General features: G+C 36.1%; 1 protein-coding gene across 1 annotated transcript; it reads right to left on the bottom strand.

Moving 5' to 3' along the window:
* Positions 1 to 14,215: 14,215 nt before the first annotated feature.
* AAH (allantoate amidohydrolase) lies at positions 14,216 to 19,393 on the bottom strand. Its single transcript, XM_059583854.2, has 12 exons — positions 19,257 to 19,393; positions 19,027 to 19,109; positions 17,986 to 18,089; positions 17,825 to 17,909; positions 17,561 to 17,677; positions 16,746 to 16,855; positions 16,562 to 16,667; positions 16,341 to 16,427; positions 15,023 to 15,265; positions 14,780 to 14,905; positions 14,541 to 14,702; positions 14,216 to 14,452 (listed from the first exon to the last, which is right to left on the bottom strand). Exons 1-12 carry the CDS (start codon positions 19,360 to 19,362, stop codon positions 14,330 to 14,332), a joined length of 1,452 nt encoding a protein of 483 aa, XP_059439837.1. The 5' UTR covers positions 19,363 to 19,393; the 3' UTR covers positions 14,216 to 14,329.
* Between the last annotated feature and the right edge of the window lie 1,725 nt (positions 19,394 to 21,118).

Genomic DNA, 21,118 nt, shown 5'->3' with positions numbered 1-21,118 from the left:
AGATCAAACAACGGAGGAGAATACGAAGATAGGGGGTTTAAACAGTTTTGCGCAGTGAATGAGATTAGAATGGAGAAAACTATCCTAGGAAGACCATGGCAGAATGGCATGGCTAAGCACATGAACATGACCCTCAATGAACGTGCTAGGAGTATGATGTTGCATGCTGGGTTACCAAAGACTTTCTAGGCTGATGTAGTGAGCACTGCTGCACACCTGATAAATAGGGGGTCTTCTATTCCCCTAAGCCATAGACTACCGAAAAAAGTCTAGAGTGGAAAAGAGGTAAATCTTTCACATTTGAAAGTTTTTGGTTGTACTTCGTATGTCTACGATGAGTCTAATGCTTGGAGTAAACTAGATGTTAAATCTAGAAAGTGTTTCTTTGTAGGATATGGAGATGAGGCCTTCGATTATCGATTTTGGGATGATCAAAACTGGAAAATTATTAGAAGTTGACATGTGACTTTTAATGAGTTTGTTATGTGCAAAGATGGGTCAAATGTAGAACCTGATGTTACAGAGCAGGAATCGAAGAAGTCTGAGTTTCTTTACTCAGATGAGCTTTCTAAAAGTACAATGCAAAAAGAGCAACAATTCATGGTGGTGGAGCTTGATGAACAGTGTTCACTCACGGATGAATGTGAAGACAGCGAATCTTCAAGAGACTTACAGCACCGTGAAGAGTCTTATTCTTTAGCAAGATGCAAAGAGAAACGTGATCGAAAAGCAACAAAAAGGTATGGCTTTGAGTATGTAGTTTATTTTTCTTTGACAGCTTGTAGTGGAGATCCATCGTCTGTTCAGAATGGTACGCCGAAAGAGGTGAAGTCACTACAGAGAGGTAAGGCTTGGGAATCAGCAGAATTATGTTAAGTGCTAAAATATTCATATTTTTAGACCTTAACTTACATGTGTTAATCCTTTAGTTTTGGTTAATTTATGCCATTTTAATTCTTTTATGTGTTTTCCTTGTTTTTGTAGGTCCTTGAAAGAAAAAGAAGCAATCTTAGAAGTTTTGGACTCAAAAGAGCTATTTTAGGAAAATTGGAGGCTCTGGTAGTGCGATCAATCGTAGGGGAGCTGCGATCGAGCACACTACAGGCAAAGACCACGAAGCTCAAGGCACCTGCGATCGAGCACCCAGCACAACAGGATCGATCGCAGTCCTGCGATCGATCGCACATGAGCAACGATCAAGCACACTCGTTCGTGATGAGCAAGTCAGCCGCCAGCCTAGATATGGAAAGTGTAATTTCTAGGGTTTTGTAACTTTGTGTGAACTAGGGCTCAAACCCTACAATTTTTAGGGTTTCTAAAGTATTCCTAAGGCTTATAAATAGACCCTTAAACCTCTAGAATAGGCACAATTTTCATGGAGAAGAATTGGAGCTCTTCAAATTCAAGTTTCGAGTTTATTCTTTTCCTTTCTTTTTATTTTATGAAGATGTTTAACATCAAACTTATATGTAACTAATTTACTTAGTAGGGCTAGATTGAAGCTCTAGTTATGTTTAGTTAATATTCAATATTGGCGCCTTTGTGATGATCATGTTGTGATATTTAACTTGATTAATTCCTGCTTTCATGAATTCCTCATATGTGTGTGCCTAATCAACATATGCATGTGGTATGGACTAGTTAGTTAAATCAATTTGGATGACCGAGTCCTGGGTTTAGTAAAAGTAACAAAGAAATCCACACCGGGTTCTTGGGTTAATCAACATGGGGAACCGGGAGTAGACACTCATGCTTTAGGCCTCATGTGTTTGTCAATTTCCATGAATTCATGCTTTCTTAAAGAACAACTTAGTAAACACTCATGCTAAATCCTTTAAGAAAGAAAAGAATTAGAGTAGACACCCATGCCTAATTTGTTGCTTAGGAAAATCAATAGTTTAAGGAGTAGACACTCATACCCTTAAGTTGACAAACATTAAATATGCATGACATGATCAAAGCATTTGCATATTGTTATATTATCCAAATATAATTAGTGGTGGATATCAAAGCCCTACCTTTTATTATTATTAAGTCATAATCAATCTTTGTTTTGTTTTACTTTTAGAATTTATTTTAAGGAAAATTTAGCAATTCTCGTTGGAATGACCCCGTACTTGCATCATATATTGCTATGTTGACCTCGTGCACTTGCAGGTAAAACATACAATTATTTGCCTATTAATTTAGGATGATAAATGTAACAACAAATTACCCAAGGGAAAGAAGGCTAAAGGGTGCAGATGGGTCTAAAGGAAGAAAGCGTCATAAGAGAAAGCTGTATGGTCTACGAGACTAGTAGGAAAGCATGGTGTTATGTCTAAACCAGGCTTTATGCTCAAGTTCAAGAGGCGCATGGACTTGAGGGACACTTGTGGTGTGTGATTTCCCTTAGGGGTTGAAGCGGAGACATCCAGAGGAGATATGTTTTGTTAAACTTGATGAGTTTCAAGTCAAGGTGGAGATTGTTAACGTTTGTGACCTTTCAACTCTTCAATTAAAGCATGTGGGCCCACTCTTTACTTCACCTACTTGGCTTTGGTTTTTTACTTCTACGTGGATTGGGTTTTCTTCTCCAAGAAGGAGAAGGTTTTCCCTTAGCTCCGACTTAGAGTGTCTATAAAAGGACATGTATTTAGCTCTTGTTTTGCAAGTTGTATAGCCTCATAAGTGTGCAAAATTGAGAGCACCTTAGGGGGAGAAAAGTGGGACAAAATCTGAGAGAAGGAGGTACAAGGACTGCCACGGTGTTTTCTTCTTTGTTTTTTTGGAAGAGCCAAAAACAAGTGATTAGAAGAGAAGGTGCTGCAGAGTAAGAGAAGAAAATAAAGATTAACCGTCATTTGTTCCAGCAAAAGAAGAGTTTGTATATCTGCCTTTTGTATTCTATTTTGGGAATAATCTCTCTTGTGTGATAGTGAGATTTGGGTGTGTTGGGGCTTTGGGATCTGAGTGATTTTCTCTCTATTATTTTTGTACTCCATCTTTTAATAGTGCATTTTCTTCGGGTCATCTCTACAAGTGGATGTAGACTTGTTAAGCTGAAACACTTAAATATTTGTGTCGTGTGTGATTGGCTAATCTTTGTTATTTCGCATTCTTCTTAATTTTCGCATCTCACGGGTCTTGGGTAATAGGATTAATTTCCTAACACCGTGGTGGTCGTAGCAACCATGGAAACTACTACCACAACTCCGGTCGGGGCTCCTCTTTCAACCGTGGAGTCTACTGTGGCCGTGGCCATGGCTCCTTCCCAACCGGTCGTGGCTCATACAACTGTGGATCTTCTTCCACACGTCCTCTTTGCTCGATCTGTAATCATCTGGGTCATGTTGCAATTGATTGCTACCAATGCTATGAAGAGCATACCATTAGCCGAGAGCCTCATCCCCTCGTGCTAGCCAACATCTCCACTTTATCCGGCAGCCTAGACCAAAACTGGTACCCCGATTCCGGTGCTACTCATCACCTCACATCCGATTTCAATAATCTCAACCACCGATCCATCTACTACATTGGATCTGACCTAGTCCATATGGCTAATGGAATGGGTTTAACCATTTAAAACACGGGTGACACTCTTCTATTCTCTCCTAATGCATCTTTTATGTTGCACATTGTTTTACACATTCCATCCATCACAAAAAATTTACTATCTATTCATAAATTCACTCTTGAAACCAATACTTTCATTGAGTTTCATCATTGATATTTTCTTGTGAAGGAATAGGGGTTGGGAAAAATTCTTCTTCAAGGCCTGAATGATCGTGGGCTATACAAGCTCCCAGTCAAGGTCTCTCCTAGTCGTCCACCTCCATATGTCTCTTCATCTGCAATCAAGACTCATTTATCCTATGTGTGGCCCAACACTGCATTTGCTTATGTTGGGGAACGCACGTCTCCTTAAAATTGGCATGCACGGCTTGGGCATCTTGCTTTTCGCTTTTTTTTTTCTTTTTCTTTTTTTTTAATGTTTTGTCCAGATTTAATTTACCAGTTTCTTCAAATAATCAGTTTTTGACATGCTCTGCTTATCACATGTCAAAAAGCAAACATCTTCCTTTTTCTTTGTCTATATATTTGATCTGATCTTACACAAGCACATTAGCACATAATTTGTGGGGTATGACATGAAATCTAATGTGTGTGTTTCTATATCTTGGGTGAAACTGGATGATTTATTAGATGGATACTTTGGCATATATATATATAGATATGTGATAAAAATAAATAAATAAATAAACAAATCATTGATAAGCTTTTCACTAAGTAACTGGACCTCTTGCCTCAAAGCATTGAGTGTTCACGTCAAAAGGTGAAGAATTTTGATTTGATTAATGTCATAGTTAGTTTGGTTTCGTAGCCTTTTTTACTCGAATTAGTAAGTCCTTAGGGGTGTTTTACACCTAATGTCCTGAAACCATCTGGTTTGAGAGTCATTGACTTAACACTCGTTACATGAGTCAATTAGAAAGCTTAAGGGAACCAAACACAACCAAACAAAAGAAAGAATAAAAAATAAATAAATAAATAAAAATAAAAAAGGAGAAAAATATGCTATTGTTGTTTATTCTAATAGGGATTTCTATGAATTTTGAGATATTGAGACATTGCATATTGGAAATAATTGGAAGCTTCATATTTATGTGCTAGTTCACCTTACACTGTTTCGAACTTGTGATGTCTTAGCATCTCTTTTGTAAGTGAATAAATTTTAAAATTCCAATTTATTTTGAAGATGAAGTTTATCTTTTTAAGCTTGCTAATGAATGAGAATCATGGTTTTGAGTAATACCTTAATTTTTGAATAACATGAACTCTTACATGATGTTTATGGGTAACATTTCTGAAAAACCCTCACGAGACTTCACTCATCCTTTAGGGAATTCTTAGAGGTTTAAAAGGGCTTGTTGCATATGCTAAATGCAATCGTACATCTCACGAAAGATTGATTTATCTTTTTGTTTTCAGCTTTTTTCATTTAGCTTTTAGTTTTGTATTGCTAAGGGACTAGCAATATGTAAGTTTGGGGGTGTGTTAAGTGCCAAAATATTCCTATTTTAGCCCTTAACTTACATGTGTTAATCCTTTAGTTTTGGTTAATTTATGTCATTTTAGTTCTTTTATGTGTTTTCTTTATTTTTGTAGGTCCTTGGAAGAAAAGGAAGCAATCTTAGAAGTTTCGGACTTAAAGAGCGATTTTGAAGAATATTGGATGCTCTGCAATCATGAAGCACAAGGCACCTGCGATCGAGCGCCCAGCACAAGAGGATCAATTGTAGTCCTGCGATCGATCGCACATGGGCTGTGATCGAGCGCACCTGTGCGTGATGAGCAAGTCAGCTGCCAGCCTTGATATGGAAAGTGTAATTTCTATGGTTTTGTAATTTTGTGCGAACTATGGCTCAAACCCTACTATTTTTAGGGTTTTTAGAGTATTCCTAAGGCATATAAATAGACCATTAAACCTCTAGAATAGAGACACAATTTCAAGGAGACAACTTTAGGGAGAGGAATTGGAGGCTACTTCAATGAGTCACTTTTGGTCCTTTCTTTCCCTTTTATTTTTAGTTTTATTTTAATTATGTGTAACTAACTCTTAAGGAGGGCTAGACTAAAGCCCTAATTATGTTTATTTAATATTTCAATATTGGCACCTTTGTGATAATCATATTGTGTTGCTTAACTTGATTAATTCATGTTTTCTTGAATTCTTCATATGTGTGTGATTGGCCATTATATGCATGTGATATGATTAGTTAATTAAATCAATTTGGATGACCGAGTCCTGGGTTTAATAAGAGTAGCAAAAGAAATCCACACCGGATTCTTGGGTTAATCAACATGGAAAACCAAGAGTATACACCCATGCCCTAGGCTCCATGTGTTTGTCGATTTCCATAGATTTATATTTTCTTAAAGAACAACTTAGTATACACCTCTGCTAAATCCTTTGAGAAAGAAAAGAGTTAGAGTATACACATATGCCTAGCTCGTTGCTTAGGAAAATCAATAGCTTAAGGAATATAGACACATGCCCTTAAGTTGGCAAACATTAGGTATTCATAATATAATTGGATTATTGGCATATTATTATATTATTTGAAAATAATTAGTGGTGGATATCAAAGCCCTACATTTACCTTTTATTTATCTTTATTTCTTTCCATATTATCAATATCAATCTAGTGACAATTTTGATATTTTAATTAATTCTAAAACAAAATCAACAATCCTTGTGGGATCGATCTCGTACTTGTTGCACTATACTATCGTTTGATCTTGTGCACTTGTGAGTAAAACGTACTAAATATTATCTATTAATTTAGGTAGTGTTTGGCACAACAGAGATTTCTTCTCTTCCTACACCAGTGGCAATTTTGGTTGGGTCAGGATGGAAAATGAAGCAAAGTGTAAAGTTGTGGACATGGGAGATATACAGCTAGAAACCAGCATTGGGTGCAAATTGATTCTTAAGGATGTCAAACATGTTCCCGAAATGCGCTTCAACTTGATTTCCATTAGGAAACTTGATGATGAAGGCTTCCACAATTATCTTAGAGGTGGACAGTGAAAACTGAGCAAGGGTTCTCTTATCTTAGCTAGGGGAAAGAAGACCAACACTCTTTACAAGACAGCTACAAGACTAGTCAAGGGAGATGCAATTGTTGTTGAGAATGAAAACTCCACTAAGCTATGGAACAAGAGGCTTGGTCACATGAGTGAGAAGGGACTTTAGATTCTTGGCAAGGAACAGCTCCTACCTAATAATAAAGGTACATCACTAACACCCTGTACTCATTGTCTAGTTGAAAAACAAAGAAAAGTTTCATTTCAAAAATCATCTTCGTCAAGAAAGTCTATTATTCTTGATTTAGTTTACACTGATGTTTGTACTATGAACACTAAAACTCTAGGTGGTGCACTTTATTATGTGACTTTTATTGATGGCCACTCTAGAGAGGTATGGGTGTTTGCTTTGAAAACCAAAGATCAGGTATTGGGTGTGTTCAAAGTTTTTCATATGAAAGTTAAAAGAGAAACTAGAAGGCAGCTAAAATGCATCCATGTAAACAATGGTGGTGAATACAGAGGACCGTTTGAAGAGTATTGCGAAAGTCATGGCATTAGGCTTGAGAAAACTGTGCCCAAGACTCCGCAGCATAATGGCGTAGCAGAGAGAATGAACAGAACCATCTGTGAGAGAATCAGGTGTATGCTATCTCATGCAAAATTGCCTAAACATTTTTGGGGTGAGGCAATGAGGACAGCAGTTGACTTGATAAATCTTTCTCCTTCAGTTCCTTTGGATGATGACATTCCTCAAAGAGTTTGGACAAGGAAAGATGTTTCTTTTGATCACTTGAAAGTGTTTGGCTGCAAGGCATTCATCCATATTCCTAGAGATGAGAGTTCAAAGCTTGATAGCAAAGTCAAGCAATGTATCTTCATGGGTTATGGGCACGAGGAGTTTGATTACAAATTGTGGGATCTAGTTAATAAGAAAATCATACGAAGCAGAGATATCGTATTCTTTAAAGATCAAACCATTGAAGATTTGGATTAGAAAAAGGTAGAGTCTCTCATTCAATACCATGTTGATTTGGATCCAGTTATTCCTCCTTGTGTGATGCATGATGCACGTTGTTGTTAGCCAACGACTTCTCATACATACTTGATAAAGTCGTTATTAGACCTACTGTGGTCTTCTCCTTTACAATGTTGTATGTGACTGATTTTGACAGTGACAACCTAATAACTGCCAGGGCTTTACAATCAAGAAGAGCCCACTCGCTATCATAGATGTCTTCAGGTTGTTCTCCCAAAAGAGGTTGATAGAGGTCCTTCTCATAAAGAATATCTTCAATCTGCACCTTCCACTACCCAAAATTTGCACTGTTGAATTTTTTGATTCCTATCTTTCCTTCATGGTGACTTGGAGGAAGAAATTTATATGGAGCAACCAGAGGGGTTCACAGCTAAAGGCAAAGAACATCTAGTGTATCGGTTGAAAAAGAGCTTGTACGGACTCAAGCAGGCATCGAGACAATGGTATAAGAAGTTTGATTCCTTTATAGTTGATTATGGGTATGACAGAACTACAGCAGATCATTGTGTATTTGTGAAGAAATTTTCTAATTGAGAATTTATTATTCTCTTGCTATATGTGGACGACATGTTGATTGTTTGTTGTGGCACTAGTAAAATTAACAGACTGAAGAAAGAGTTGAGTAAGTCCTTCAATATGAAGGACTTTCGACCCGCAAAGCAGATCCTTGGTATAAAGATCTCTCGTGATCAGAAGAAAGGAAAATTGTGGCTATCGCAAGAGAGTTATATCGAGAAGGTATTGGACAGGTTCAACATGAGCAAAGCAAAACAGGTGAGCTCTACACTTGCAGGTCATTTGAAGTTAAGTTCAAAGCAAAGTCCTACACGTGAGAAAGAAAAAGATGAAATGAAGAAAGTGCCTTACGCATCAGACGTGGGTAGCTTACTATACGCCATGGTGTGTACGAGGCTTGATATCGCTCATGCTGTTGGAGTTGTCAGTTGGTTCCTTTCTAATCCTGACAAAGAACATTGGGCAGCTGTGAAATGGATTCTCAGGTATCTCAAAGGTACTTCGAGAGTATGTTTGTGCTTCGGCAGTGGTCAACAGGTGCTTGATGAGTTTACAGACATGGATATGGCTGGGGATATTGATTCTAGAAAATCTACTTCAGGGTACCTGATTACTTATTTAGGGGGAGCAGTGTCATGGCAGTCCAGATTGCAGAAGTGTGTTGCTTTGTCTACCATAGAGGCAGAGTACATTGCTATCACTGAAGCGGCCAAAGAATTGTTATGGATGAAAAAGTTCTTACAAGAACTGGGTCAACAGCAACAGAGGTATGTGCTTTACTGTGACAGTCAGAGTGACATCCATCTCAGTAAGAATTCAACTTTTCATTCAAGATCGAAACATATCAATGTTAAGTGTCATTGGATTCATGATGCACTAAAGGATAAACTATTACAGATTGAGAAAATCCATACTGATGATAATGGGTCAGATATAATGACTAAATCGTTGCCTATACAAAAGCTTGAAATTTGCAGAAGCGCAGCAGGCTTGATGGAGCCCCCCACGTAGTCGGGAGGGGGAGATTTGTTAAGGTGGTTCCTCTTATGTGGGGACCAACCCACGTGGACAAACAAAGGGTAAAAACCCTTTTGTTTTGAGTATAAGAAGAACACATCGTGCGTGTGTGTTTAGACATGAGACAAAAAGAGAAAAAGAAAAGAATAAGAAGAACAAAAAAAAAAAAAAAATGAAAGAGTGCGGCTTCGTAAGGGAGAGAGAGAAAAGAAAAAGGTTTTTCTTTAACTGCATTAGATTGAAGGTTCGTTTGTGGTCCGATTTTGATGAAACTTTAGTATGTTGCTCCTGATGATGATTGCTACGTATTGATTGGTGTCGATCGTTGGAATTCCTCTCCAGTCACTTGGTTGCTAATACCTACTCGGTGAGATCTTTCTTTATTCTTGTTGGAATCTACTTTAGGGTGATGAATTTATATTTAATTCAAGAATGCGTGTATTCTTAATGCGGTGATAACATCTAGATATTTCTTTAGGGAAGACAATTGTAAACTCATTATTGTTGATAGTGGAAGATTTAACTGGACTAGGCCCTATGATTTTTACCTTCGCATTGGAGGATTTTCCACGTAAAAATCTTAGTGTCTTGCTTGTAGGTTTGCTTGATTATTATTTTGCTACAATGTGACTATTTAATTTGCATAAAGAGGGGTAGATTAATTCCGCTGAGCATCTAAAATTGATGTTCACCTTTAACATTTATATATATAAAAATACATGAAACGATGTCATTTTTGTGTTTAAAATTTTAAAGATATATAAAAATGTATAAAAAAACTAGAAACGATGTCGTATGTAGTATGATATTATTGTATTACCATCAAAACAATATCGTTTTGATTTTTTTAAAAAAATAAAATAAAATAAAAATTTTAAATTTTAAATTTTTTTCTTTTAAAAAGTGGTTAGCGGTTATTAGAGTTACTAACCACTAACAGCTAGTTAACCGCCTACGTGGTTAACGAAGGCGGTTAGTAAATTTTACTAATCGCCTAGGTTGTTACAGTTAAAGATTTTAGCTAATAAACATTAATTGTAACCGCTTTTTCACCCTTATGTGCGACTAATAACCTCTAGCCTATCTCCTCTAAATTAGATTGGAGGAACTTCCTCCAATTCCTTTTATTAAAATAACATGTATCTATAAAAATTCGTCTATAAAAATTTCGTGTATAAAAATTCTTGGCTTCTTCGATGCCTTTTTCTCGAATACGTCGTCATCTCCCAAAAAAGAATGACCATTAGTCTATTGACTCTATTCTCATAGCAGTGAAAAGTGGAAATATCACCAGTATTTTTCTTTTACTTTGGACCTCCTATCTTTTCTTAACTACACAACTGCCTCTACATTTTATTTATTTTCTCACTTAAATCCCTTTATATTTCTTTTATCTAAAAATACTAGAACCTATAAATTGGTTTCCATTAATCAACACTTATTTTATTAATTAACTATCGCACTAACTTATTTCTAATCTCTTGACCAATTAAAAACCTTTATTACTTAAATACCTCATCGTTAAAGCTCTGTTTTGGTTGCATTACCAAAAACAAGGAATAGGATCCTCTCCAGTCCAAAATTGACTGGAGAATATCTAGTTTATGGTTAGGATTTCTTTTCAAAAATCTTATAGCTACAAATGGAACATATGTTCCATTAACAAAAAATAATGATAAAATATTATTTAAAATTAAAAAAAATAAAGGGTGGTTGACCACCCTATCTTGACTATAGGGGGTGAGCGGACCACCCCATTTTAGCTGGGGGTGGCTCCAATGGCTGGCCAAGGGTGGCCAGACCACCCCCAGGCCCAATAATGATGATCCAACTACCCCCAAGGGCCCAAAAAAAAAAAAAAAAATCACTTAGCCCTTGGGGGTGGCCGAACCACCCCGAAGGGCCATGGGGTGGTCCAGCCACCCTTGGCCGACCATTAGGGGTGGCTTGATGCTAAAATGGGGTGGTACGGCCACCCCTTATTTTAGGGATCTGGTTCCTCTCCAATGCTGTTGGACTGAAGAGGACTCCAGTTAATGGTCAAGATGGCCTTAGGAAAAATCCTAGGGCCATAATGCTGCCACGTGTCCCACCCATTAAAAAATAATAAAATATTATTTACTGTTTTTAAAATAAATAAAAATTAATATAATATAATAATATTATTTTTTTTGGTTTTTTGACATGGCCCTTGGGAGTGGTTGGGGTGGTTGGGGGTGGCCAGACCACCCCCAAAGGCCACCCCAGGCCTGGTGTGGCCGGAACCACCCCGCCATGGGGTGACTTTGGCCACCCCAAGGGGAAAAAAGAAAAAAGAAAAAAATATAGGTTTGGCCCTTAGGAGTGGCTGAAGCTACCCCATGTCCCAATATGTGGTGGCCGGCCACCCCTTGTGACCAAGATGGGGTGGCCAGCCACCCTTACTTTTTTTTAATATTTATTTTAAATTGTTTATTTATTTTTAAAAGTAAAATAATAAATTATTATTATTACTTTTAATGTGCCACATGTTTGATTGATGGCCTTAGGATCTCTCTAGAGAGATCCTAGCCATCGACTGGTTCATCTCCAGTCCAAAATGAACTGGAGATGATCCTCTTCTCTATTTTAACTGTGGGGTGGCTTGATGAAGTGGTGCGCCCTTATTTTTTTATTTATTTATTTTTTTTTTTAATTTTAAATAATATTTTATTATTATTTTTTGTTAGTGGAACACGTGTCCTATTTATGACTTTAGAATTTCTAAGAAAAAATCGTAATCATGAACTGAATATTCTTTAGACTGGAGAAGATCTTATTCTCAATAACGAAGTAGTTTACGAGTAATTCATTCATAATTATAAGAAGCTCTTTACAATAAGTGCAGAAAACTAAAGAGAATACAAAAGGAAAGTTTACGAGTAGGCTAACAAGTAGAAGACAACAAATTAAAAAATAAAAAATAAAATAAAAAATAAAAAATCTTATTACTGATGTAACCTTGAAGAATTTTATACAGTATACTATAGTTTCTTATTCTGAATACAATATATGAATTATTATTATTATTATTATTATTATTAATATTTTTGTTAACATGTCCTACAAAGGGAGATAAAGTAAAAAATGAAAAAATAAAATAAAAAACATGACTGCAGAAACCCCAACCCGAAAAATAAAGGGGAAATGAAAAGTAAAAGCAAATTCTTTCTATCTCAAGCTATAAAATGGATAGAGCCCAAAAAAAAAAAAGGGTTAAAAACTAAGGCCTTGTTTGGATGGCACTTTTTTCAAATTTCTTTAGCGATGTTCACATTATAATAATATCTGATTTATAGGAAAATTGGGGTAGATGATAATAATACAAATATGAAGATAGTATCATATTTGAATACATTCAAATCTAATAACTTAAAAAGTATGAGATGTTTTTTTGAAGAAAAAGCTGATCTCATTCAAAAGATTAACAAAGCCGGAGCTCTACATAACAAGAGCTAAGCGCTAAATTGACTAAATCAAAAATACAATTAGGCATTTCTTCAAGCCAAACTTGGTCAGAAAAACTTAAAAAAGTATGAGATTACAATCAAATCTAAATCAATTATAATTATATTTAAATACAATCAAATATCTAAAATCAAATCTCGTAATGTATGGTAATCATCGAGATTAGAAGCCTGTTTGTTATTGGCCTAGTCCAACCTCTCGAATGAGACATCAATCATTTTCCTTATCTGAAATTTTACATCAACATTTCTTGCAGCCCATGGAATCTCCAGATCAAGTAAACTGAAATTTTTCCAAGTCCTCCACCTAGGGACCGAACAATGTATAGACCAAGGGCCCCTTAATTTGGTTTTAAAATTCTTTTATTAAGTTAAACATATATGTATTTTTAAATTAAAATTTAATAAAAATCAAATTACAAATTAAATAGTGATTTTATCATAGATGTAAAAAAAATAAGAGTGCATATAGCATTTCTCACGAGGACAAGTCAAAGTACAATATTAGAAATTAGAATGTACCTTTATTTGGGGTTCCAATTTAATTTGAGAAGAAAAAAAAACAAATTATTTTGGATGAAATGGATATTTCGTGCGGTAATGCTACTTTGACATTGATTCACAGAGCAAAACATTTGCATGTATTTTTTGCTGATGTCAAAAAACATTAAAAATACATACAATAAAATTGACGTCATTTAAAAGAAACGACGTTACCTACTTATTTCGAGTCCTTTTTAATAAACGATGTCAAGTGCATTTGGTAAACCTTTTTGTTTTGAGTTTTTTGTTTGAATAATAAAAAAAAGTGATTGATGTGATATAACTGTGAAATAAGATGTTGACTTCTGTGAGAAAAAAGTAGTATTGAAAAGATGTTGATTTTTTTGGGAGAGTTGAAATTAAGGGGAGAGGAATGGGATAGGGGGCGAGGGGTGTTCGCCAACTGCTCTCGGCACCAAGTACAAATGATGATGCGATGTATAAGTAATAGAGCTTATGCTCTCTGCATCAGCCTAGTGACGGGGTTAACCAAAGTATGTAGAGGGCACTTGGGGTTGGGTTAAAAATGGGTTTGGGTTGGAAGGATTTTTTTCACACAGTAGAGAAAATGTTTGGCTTAAGCCAAACGGTTTCTCACTCTAAACTCACACTGAACATGTCTACTAACTGCTTTCAGTCCTATCTACTACAGTATCAAGAACCTATTTGAAAAATTGGTCCATTGGCAAACACTGTCATAGGGATAAGAAAGAGAGAATACTCAAGCCATCAAGTATCATGAGTGTTTTGATTTTGGACATACAGGGACTATTTTCCCAAATCATTTGACGTCCAAAAGAAAAGTGATGTACGCTTATTTGAAGCAGGGCAAGGACCTCGCCCATGAATGATGCCTCAAGTTGAGTGAAAGGTCACTTAAAATATTACACACTATAACATGTCTCTTTAATTAATTTCTCATTAATTAACCAGAAAAAGAGAAGAAAAAAAACATCGAACAAGCACTTGTTCCTTGCATATAAACCAAAAAATTCATAACAATATGAATCGAAGTGAAGTAGAGAGGCACTTAGGAAGAATAACATATAATAACAACTACTGAAATTTATTTATTTATTTTTTAAAAAAATATTCAAAATGGTCAGATTCATCTACGATGACTGCTCTGCTGTACATTAATGTCAACAAATGTTCAAATTTACATGTGGGTCTCTAGAAATGCCAAGATTGCCAAACCAGCAGCCCAAACATCATCGTCCAATACATGCTCTGCAGGGGAATGGCTTATGCCTCCACGACAGCGGACAAACAGCATTCCTACCTGTTCATATTTTTTGCAGATTATTACATATCTAACAGTGGTTATTACATCATAACAAACACTGGATGAAGCAAAGAGAACAACAAACCTTTGTTAAATGAGACATGGGCATTGCATCATGTCCTGCACCACTCATTAAGGCAGGAATTTCATCTTGAATCTCACCTGCCATTTTCTTGAGTGCAGAGTAAGCTGCAGCCTTTAGCTGAGACCTCAATTCAGAATCACAAATCACTGCATTCGCATCATGCTGAAATGATCCAGAACAAGCTATGTTATTGGTCATGCTGGTGATGAAGGAAATGCACAATGAGATGCAAGTCACACCTTACGATCGACGACGCAAGAAACCGAACGCCTCTCACATATTTGATACATCTGATTAGATAATTCATAAATAACGGATTCGCGTCCCATGTCATCCATTGCACGTAAATCCACAGTGAATGTCACCTGCATCCAAGGAGTTCATTTTCACTTCAGACGTTAACACTTTGGCTAAGTGAAAAAGTATCCCAATTTGGGCTTGTCATCAAGAACAGCATATATAGTGATAGATAAAGTTCTTACCTGGCCTGGAATGACATTACTTGCACTTGGCCATGTTGATATCTCTCCAACGGTGCAGACAAGAGAATTGGAGAGTGATTCCACTGATATATCATTGCAATGACCATCAAAAGATAGAAAATCTTTAGGATGTTTACAGAGTCTTTCCAACAGGACAATTAATTCTGCAGCAGCAGCCATAGGATCCTGACGCATAGACATGGGAACAGTTCCTGCATGCCCCTGTGACCCTCTCACCGTAACCTGCAATTCTACAAGTGGACTGCTCAGTCCAAAAAAAAAAGTGGAGTTGAAAGTATCATGCAACAACATTTACTTCACCCTTTCTTCAAACAGCAGGAAAATAGTCTACCAGATGTGATCGGTTAAGGCTCTAATATGAGACACTATGTTGCCTCTTCATTGTTTTATGCATATCTCAGTTTTGTAGATGACAAACTACAACCACAGATACATGTATTTTAGATAGACTTTACAGTGACCAGGTTCTGGTATAAACTAGCTGCTATAGAAAGTTTCCATAATAGCAATTTAATCCTCATGATCTGGGAAAAATTCATGCTCAAAGTCAGGCAAATTAAAACCCATCGATATTATCCAACTCGTCCTCTGACTTAAAACGATGTAATACAAAGAACAACATAGGCAATAATTAAGCAGGAGAACCACAAACATAATAGATGGTAATATCATGCAAAATAGATTAGTAAATCCCCACCTATAACCAATTTAGATTAATCATATCACTAGGACTTGCAAAGTTAACAATTCCCCAATCACGTTTTCCAGATGATCAGTATAGGCAAGCAAAATGAAAATAAGGTAATAGGTCACCCTCAAAGACCAATACTACTTTACACTCCAAAAGAGGATAAATCAGGGTTAACCTATTTAGTTTTATTTCAAAGCATATGTCTTGAGAGAGAGAGAGAGAGAGAGAGAGAGAGAAGTTCAAAAAAGCGGGTTAAAATTGACCAAGGTAGACAAGGTCCCTAAGGGAATTAAAATGGACCAGACATATTATAAATCTAAATGGCCGTGAAATTTCTCCAGCCAGACGGTTAGCATAGAGAGAAAGAGGGAGGGTGGGTGGGGTGCTTAGTGGACATCAATGTTCTCAAACGTAACCCAGCAAAGTGTGCAGCTGAGCCTCCCATATAACATGACTGACAAACTGAACAGAAAAATTCAACTATCTTATAAATAGCTATTAGCCAAATCAGCCCAACATAACAAAGTTAATAGCTCACATACTTATGGGAACTCAAATCCTTTCTTTAAATTTTGAAAAACACATTTTTGGAAGCACTTTATATACCTTGAGTCGTGTCTGTCCAGCAATGCCTCTAACCACACCAAGAGGAAAACCAAGTCGTTCTAATACAGGTCCTTGTTCAATGTGAACCTGCAGAAACGAACCCAGAGAGGAGCAGAAAATGCACTCAGAATGTGGAAACTAAATACCTTAGCTCATTGCTGAACTCAAAGAAAACATTCTGTATAGCTTGTTCTCAAGATAATTGGTGAAGACTGTCATACCTCAACATAACCCCAGACAGACCCTGGATCATACTTGAGCTGTAACAGGGTTTCCTCTGAAATTTCTATGGAGTTCTCCTTAAGAACATCTTGCACTGTCACACCACTGAACAAGGATTACACATGAATATAATTATAACGAACAACGTCATGAATAGATATAAGCTTGAAGTTACTCAAGAACCTCTTATCAGATATCTGCAAAGCTGTAGCTGGTAAAATACCAGCTACAGCAGCACTGCCCAAGAAAGTAGACTGAAATCTCACTCCCTCCTCATCACAAAATGCAATCACCTGCAAAAGCAGGAAATTCAGGACATCTATAACCAGAATTATTGTCTAAATTTATAGTTAAAACAGATTCTATTGCTGCAAAAGCATTTCAGGACAAAAATAGGTCTGCATCCATTAAAGTTCTAGCTGAAGAAGATAATAGTCAAAAATAAGAACTGATCTATTAACACATGTCAGAGATTAGCTCTCACACATATGTTTTTCAGCATCCAATATTTTGTTTCCTTTATAATTAATCCATGTACATCTATATACCAGAATTTTGAATTTATCACCAGGTTATAGCATGCTTCACTTTCACATGAATGAAACTACACCATAACTAAATACACTGGAACCCATCAGATAGAAAGCATTCCCATCTAAATATTTTGCCCACAAATCAAAAGGCAGAGACAAAAAGATTTTTCTAAGGTAACTGAAGGAACAAAGATAAATCTTCTTCCATTAAATATCTGTCAAGACAAAAGGGGGGGTGTCGTTTCTGGGTTATCTTGCCAAATGTAATCATATAGCATCAAGAATTCCATTAAAATCCTCTCACATGTATGTCAAGATAAGACAGTAATATATTTCAGAAAAAAAACTCAAGTATGGTACCAAGAAAGAAAGGAAAGAAAACTAGCAAGTAATGCAACAGCGACAATTCAAGCGATATTTCAGTAATGAAGAGTAATAATGTTTCAAAGCTAATATTTCACTGACCTCGATTGGCCGCCTTAGTTTTCCTAACGTCCCATTGGTTTTCAAAACCTTTAGTGCAGATAATGCAGAGATTATGCCTAACGATCCATCAAATATCCCAGCATCCACAACAGTATCCTATTACAAAGGAGGAATGTCCACTATCAACATTGATGAACTATGTCTTCCTTGTCAGCATGTTCTCTAGGGGTGTATGTCTTTGTACGCAGGATAAAAATTAAAGCAGAAATTTTAAAAAAATGGGAAAAAAAAATTAAGCATCACCAAATGAGAACCAATCAATAGAGCCGCAGCATTTGCATTCATTCCCTCAACCCGACCATGCACATTGCCCATCTGGTCTACCCATCTGGAAATCAACATAAGCATCAGTCAAGTTTCCAACAACACTACTGTTTACAACAGCAAAAAGGTAGAAAGCTAACGTTCTCAAACCAGCATCCTCCATCCAACCACGAATAAGGTTTCCAACCCGCACAGAAGCTGGACTCATGAACGTCCTCTCAAGGTAGCCATCAGCATCACTTACCTGTTTATCCAGGCAACAAACACCATTAACATTCAAAAATAAGACGCCCAAATGACTGTAAAGTCAGAGAAAAATCCAGCGGCGCAACTTCAAATTCAATTTGACAAGAGCTACTTTTTTTTTGTAAATTGTTCCAGTGTCCAGACTCTAGAAGGGATTAACCATTTTCACTTGTGATTAGGGTTCTAAAGATGTTAACAATTCGAGTAATGCTATAAAGAAGGCCCTTGTCCCTCTAGAGGTGTTGTGATTTTTAAAATTACCATTCGATCCAAAATTAAATAATGATTTATTCCAAATCTAATGATAATTTTAAAAATCACGTCACCTTTGAAGGGACATGAGGGAGACAAAAGTCTTTCTTCTAGAATTACTCAATACTGTCCTATGGATAGACAAAGCTCCAGCATCATCCGATTCTTATGCAGTAGTTATAAGAGATTATGCAGAGGGTAAAGCAGAGAGAATGCAGAAATTCAAACGTCTACAGGGAACTAAAGATAGAGCCGTGTCTCATGACGATGTAGTTACAAAGCTTGTAACTACTTAGGATTCTGTCATTTATTCAGACATTTGTTGTGATAGAGATAATAGTTTTTTTATTTTTTTTCAATGCTTGTATTTACACCTGTATATGTCTATCGTGTAATTCAAATTCCATGTAAATATAAAAACTCAATCAACGCATTCGCCATTCAGGATGTTATTGAAAACACCAGAATTTTCTCAAATTCGTTGTTTACTAAAGAAACATCGACAGTTATTCATCAAAATAAAAATAAAAAAATAAAAAATAAAATAAAGATACATCGACAGTGACAACTTTGTTTTGATTGATTTATACAAAATCAGATGATTTATATAAGCAGCATACAATTGTAAATCATTTTTCACAGTAAATGTCAAAAGCTGAAGTTGTGGCTTGAGTTTCTATTACCTTTCCAAGCTCATTAAGCCTTGCCACTGCCTCATCCCTCAGGATTTCGCCAAACAAATCGCTCCTACTGCTTATTCCCGTATCTTCACCAAACAAATTATTTCCATCATCAAAACACACACTAAACTATTTACTGAAAATTAAATTTACATTACTTTTTTTTTTTCTCCTTTCTCTGTTCGATGAATAAGTAAAAGGGAATAATGAGAGAAGTGCGAGCAAATTAATACCGGAGAACATAGAACCGGCGGAAGCAGCAGTAGATAACAGAGAGAGCGCCAAATAATCGAACAATATCGTCATGACGCTCCGCCTTGTAAACGGAGAAACTGCCATGGCTGCCAGAGTGGGTCGCTTGCAAACTGTGTAGCCGCCTAAACTTTTGTTTGTGGTGGAGGGGGTGCCACGCGGCATGATATTAGAGGACGTGCCAGCTTTCCTTGGGAGCCATGCAAGTGGTGACGGATTCGGACGCCCGAGCGTGTGGGCCCTTACGTGGCGCGAAGCCATGCAGTTGATGGGTAAAAAGTCTATCTGGAATCATGCGCAACAATAACACCGTGTTCCTTAAATCTTTCCTTTATACACGTAACTATAAATTCTCAAATTTACTGTTAATATATACGAATACATTTTTCAGAAAAATAAATCATATATATGAAATATGGATTTTTTTTTTTTTTTTAATAACCATGTTTATTCTCTATTTATTTCATAGAAATAAACATATTGTTCTAACAAAACAATATCATAAAAATTTCTTCCATCCAAATTTAATCTATATTTTGTTTAACTCTTTGAATGTCACCGTTCTAATCAATTTTTAGATCTGTATCATATTTCATCTCCGCTACAAGTGCATTCATTCCCAAACACAATTCTTTTCGCTGTCTTTACCATCAATGACAATTCTTTCATATGCCATCGGTCAATGATTTACTCTTAGAAAAGAATTAGAGAGAAAATGTAAGACAAACCGAAGATCTAAGATCCTCACTTTTAAGGTTTCGTGTAAACAAACTCTTATAAAACGACTAAAAGAAATCAAAAAAAAAAAAAAAAAATGTACCCCATAGATCGATGTCGAAAGCAAATATAGACATATGACAAACAAAAACTATTGAATGGTTTTCTTGCAGCTATAAAATATAGTTGTTAAGAACATAAAAATTAGAAGTGATATTCACTTTAGTCTGCCCATAGATCTGCCCCTTAAATGACGTGTGCACATGAATTGAATCGAACGAGGTAGATTCATTTTTTATTGTTAGATTTTCAGTGTATTTACGATGTTGTACTTTTCATAACTTTGACTATGTTTGTTTGTAAGAGTTTTATACTCTTAATCTCTTATTATGGAATGAAGATAAAATAATTTCTTAGAAAGAAAAAAAAACATATATTAAAACTTACAATTAAATTTAAATATAAAAAATATAACAATGATTGAATTGATAAAAATGAAATATTTTTAACACCATAAAATCCTCCCGTGACTTTGAATCTTTTTGGAATACGCCCGTGGACATGTATCTTTTTGGAATGGTTTGGGGATGTTGGGAATTGAACAATTTGAACTGGCCTCCACCACATGGTCATGGTGGGGTTCCGTGACATTTAAGTGCTCATCTTAGTCACGCACGGCATATGATTATTTTTATGCCTAAATAATAAAGTTGTTACATTATTATAATACTAACTATATTCTGTCACATTATGGTCCACCTATATGTCACGTAGACAATAAAGAGACCATACTATGTCACAGTCGACAGCATAGTTCTGCAGCTTTTTGTGCATCAACGTAAGATTCCACTAAAAAAAATAAAAAATCAACGTAAGATTCTCATCCTTACCCATCTTGGCAATAGTCTGTTTGTGACGATAGTAGGCCTCCGCCAAAGTCATCACAGATTCACAAGCTCTTGTATCTTCTTTTTGGTTTTATATTCTCGACCAAGAAAGCGTCGCTATTTTCCTTCTGGCCACTTCGGTGTAAAATATCAGTCATTTATTATGATATATATATATGAAAATTTTTTAGGGTAAAGTGGGTCCAAAGGATCTGTTTTCGTCATTAAAAACAAAACAA

The sequence above is a fragment of the Corylus avellana genome, chromosome 1 (assembly GCF_965113065.1).
Source record: "Corylus avellana chromosome 1, dhCorAvel1.hap1.2, whole genome shotgun sequence".
NCBI lineage: Eukaryota > Viridiplantae > Streptophyta > Magnoliopsida > Fagales > Betulaceae > Corylus > Corylus avellana.
Note: the sequence above shows the minus strand (reverse complement) of the source record. Positions and strands in the feature narration are given on the sequence as shown.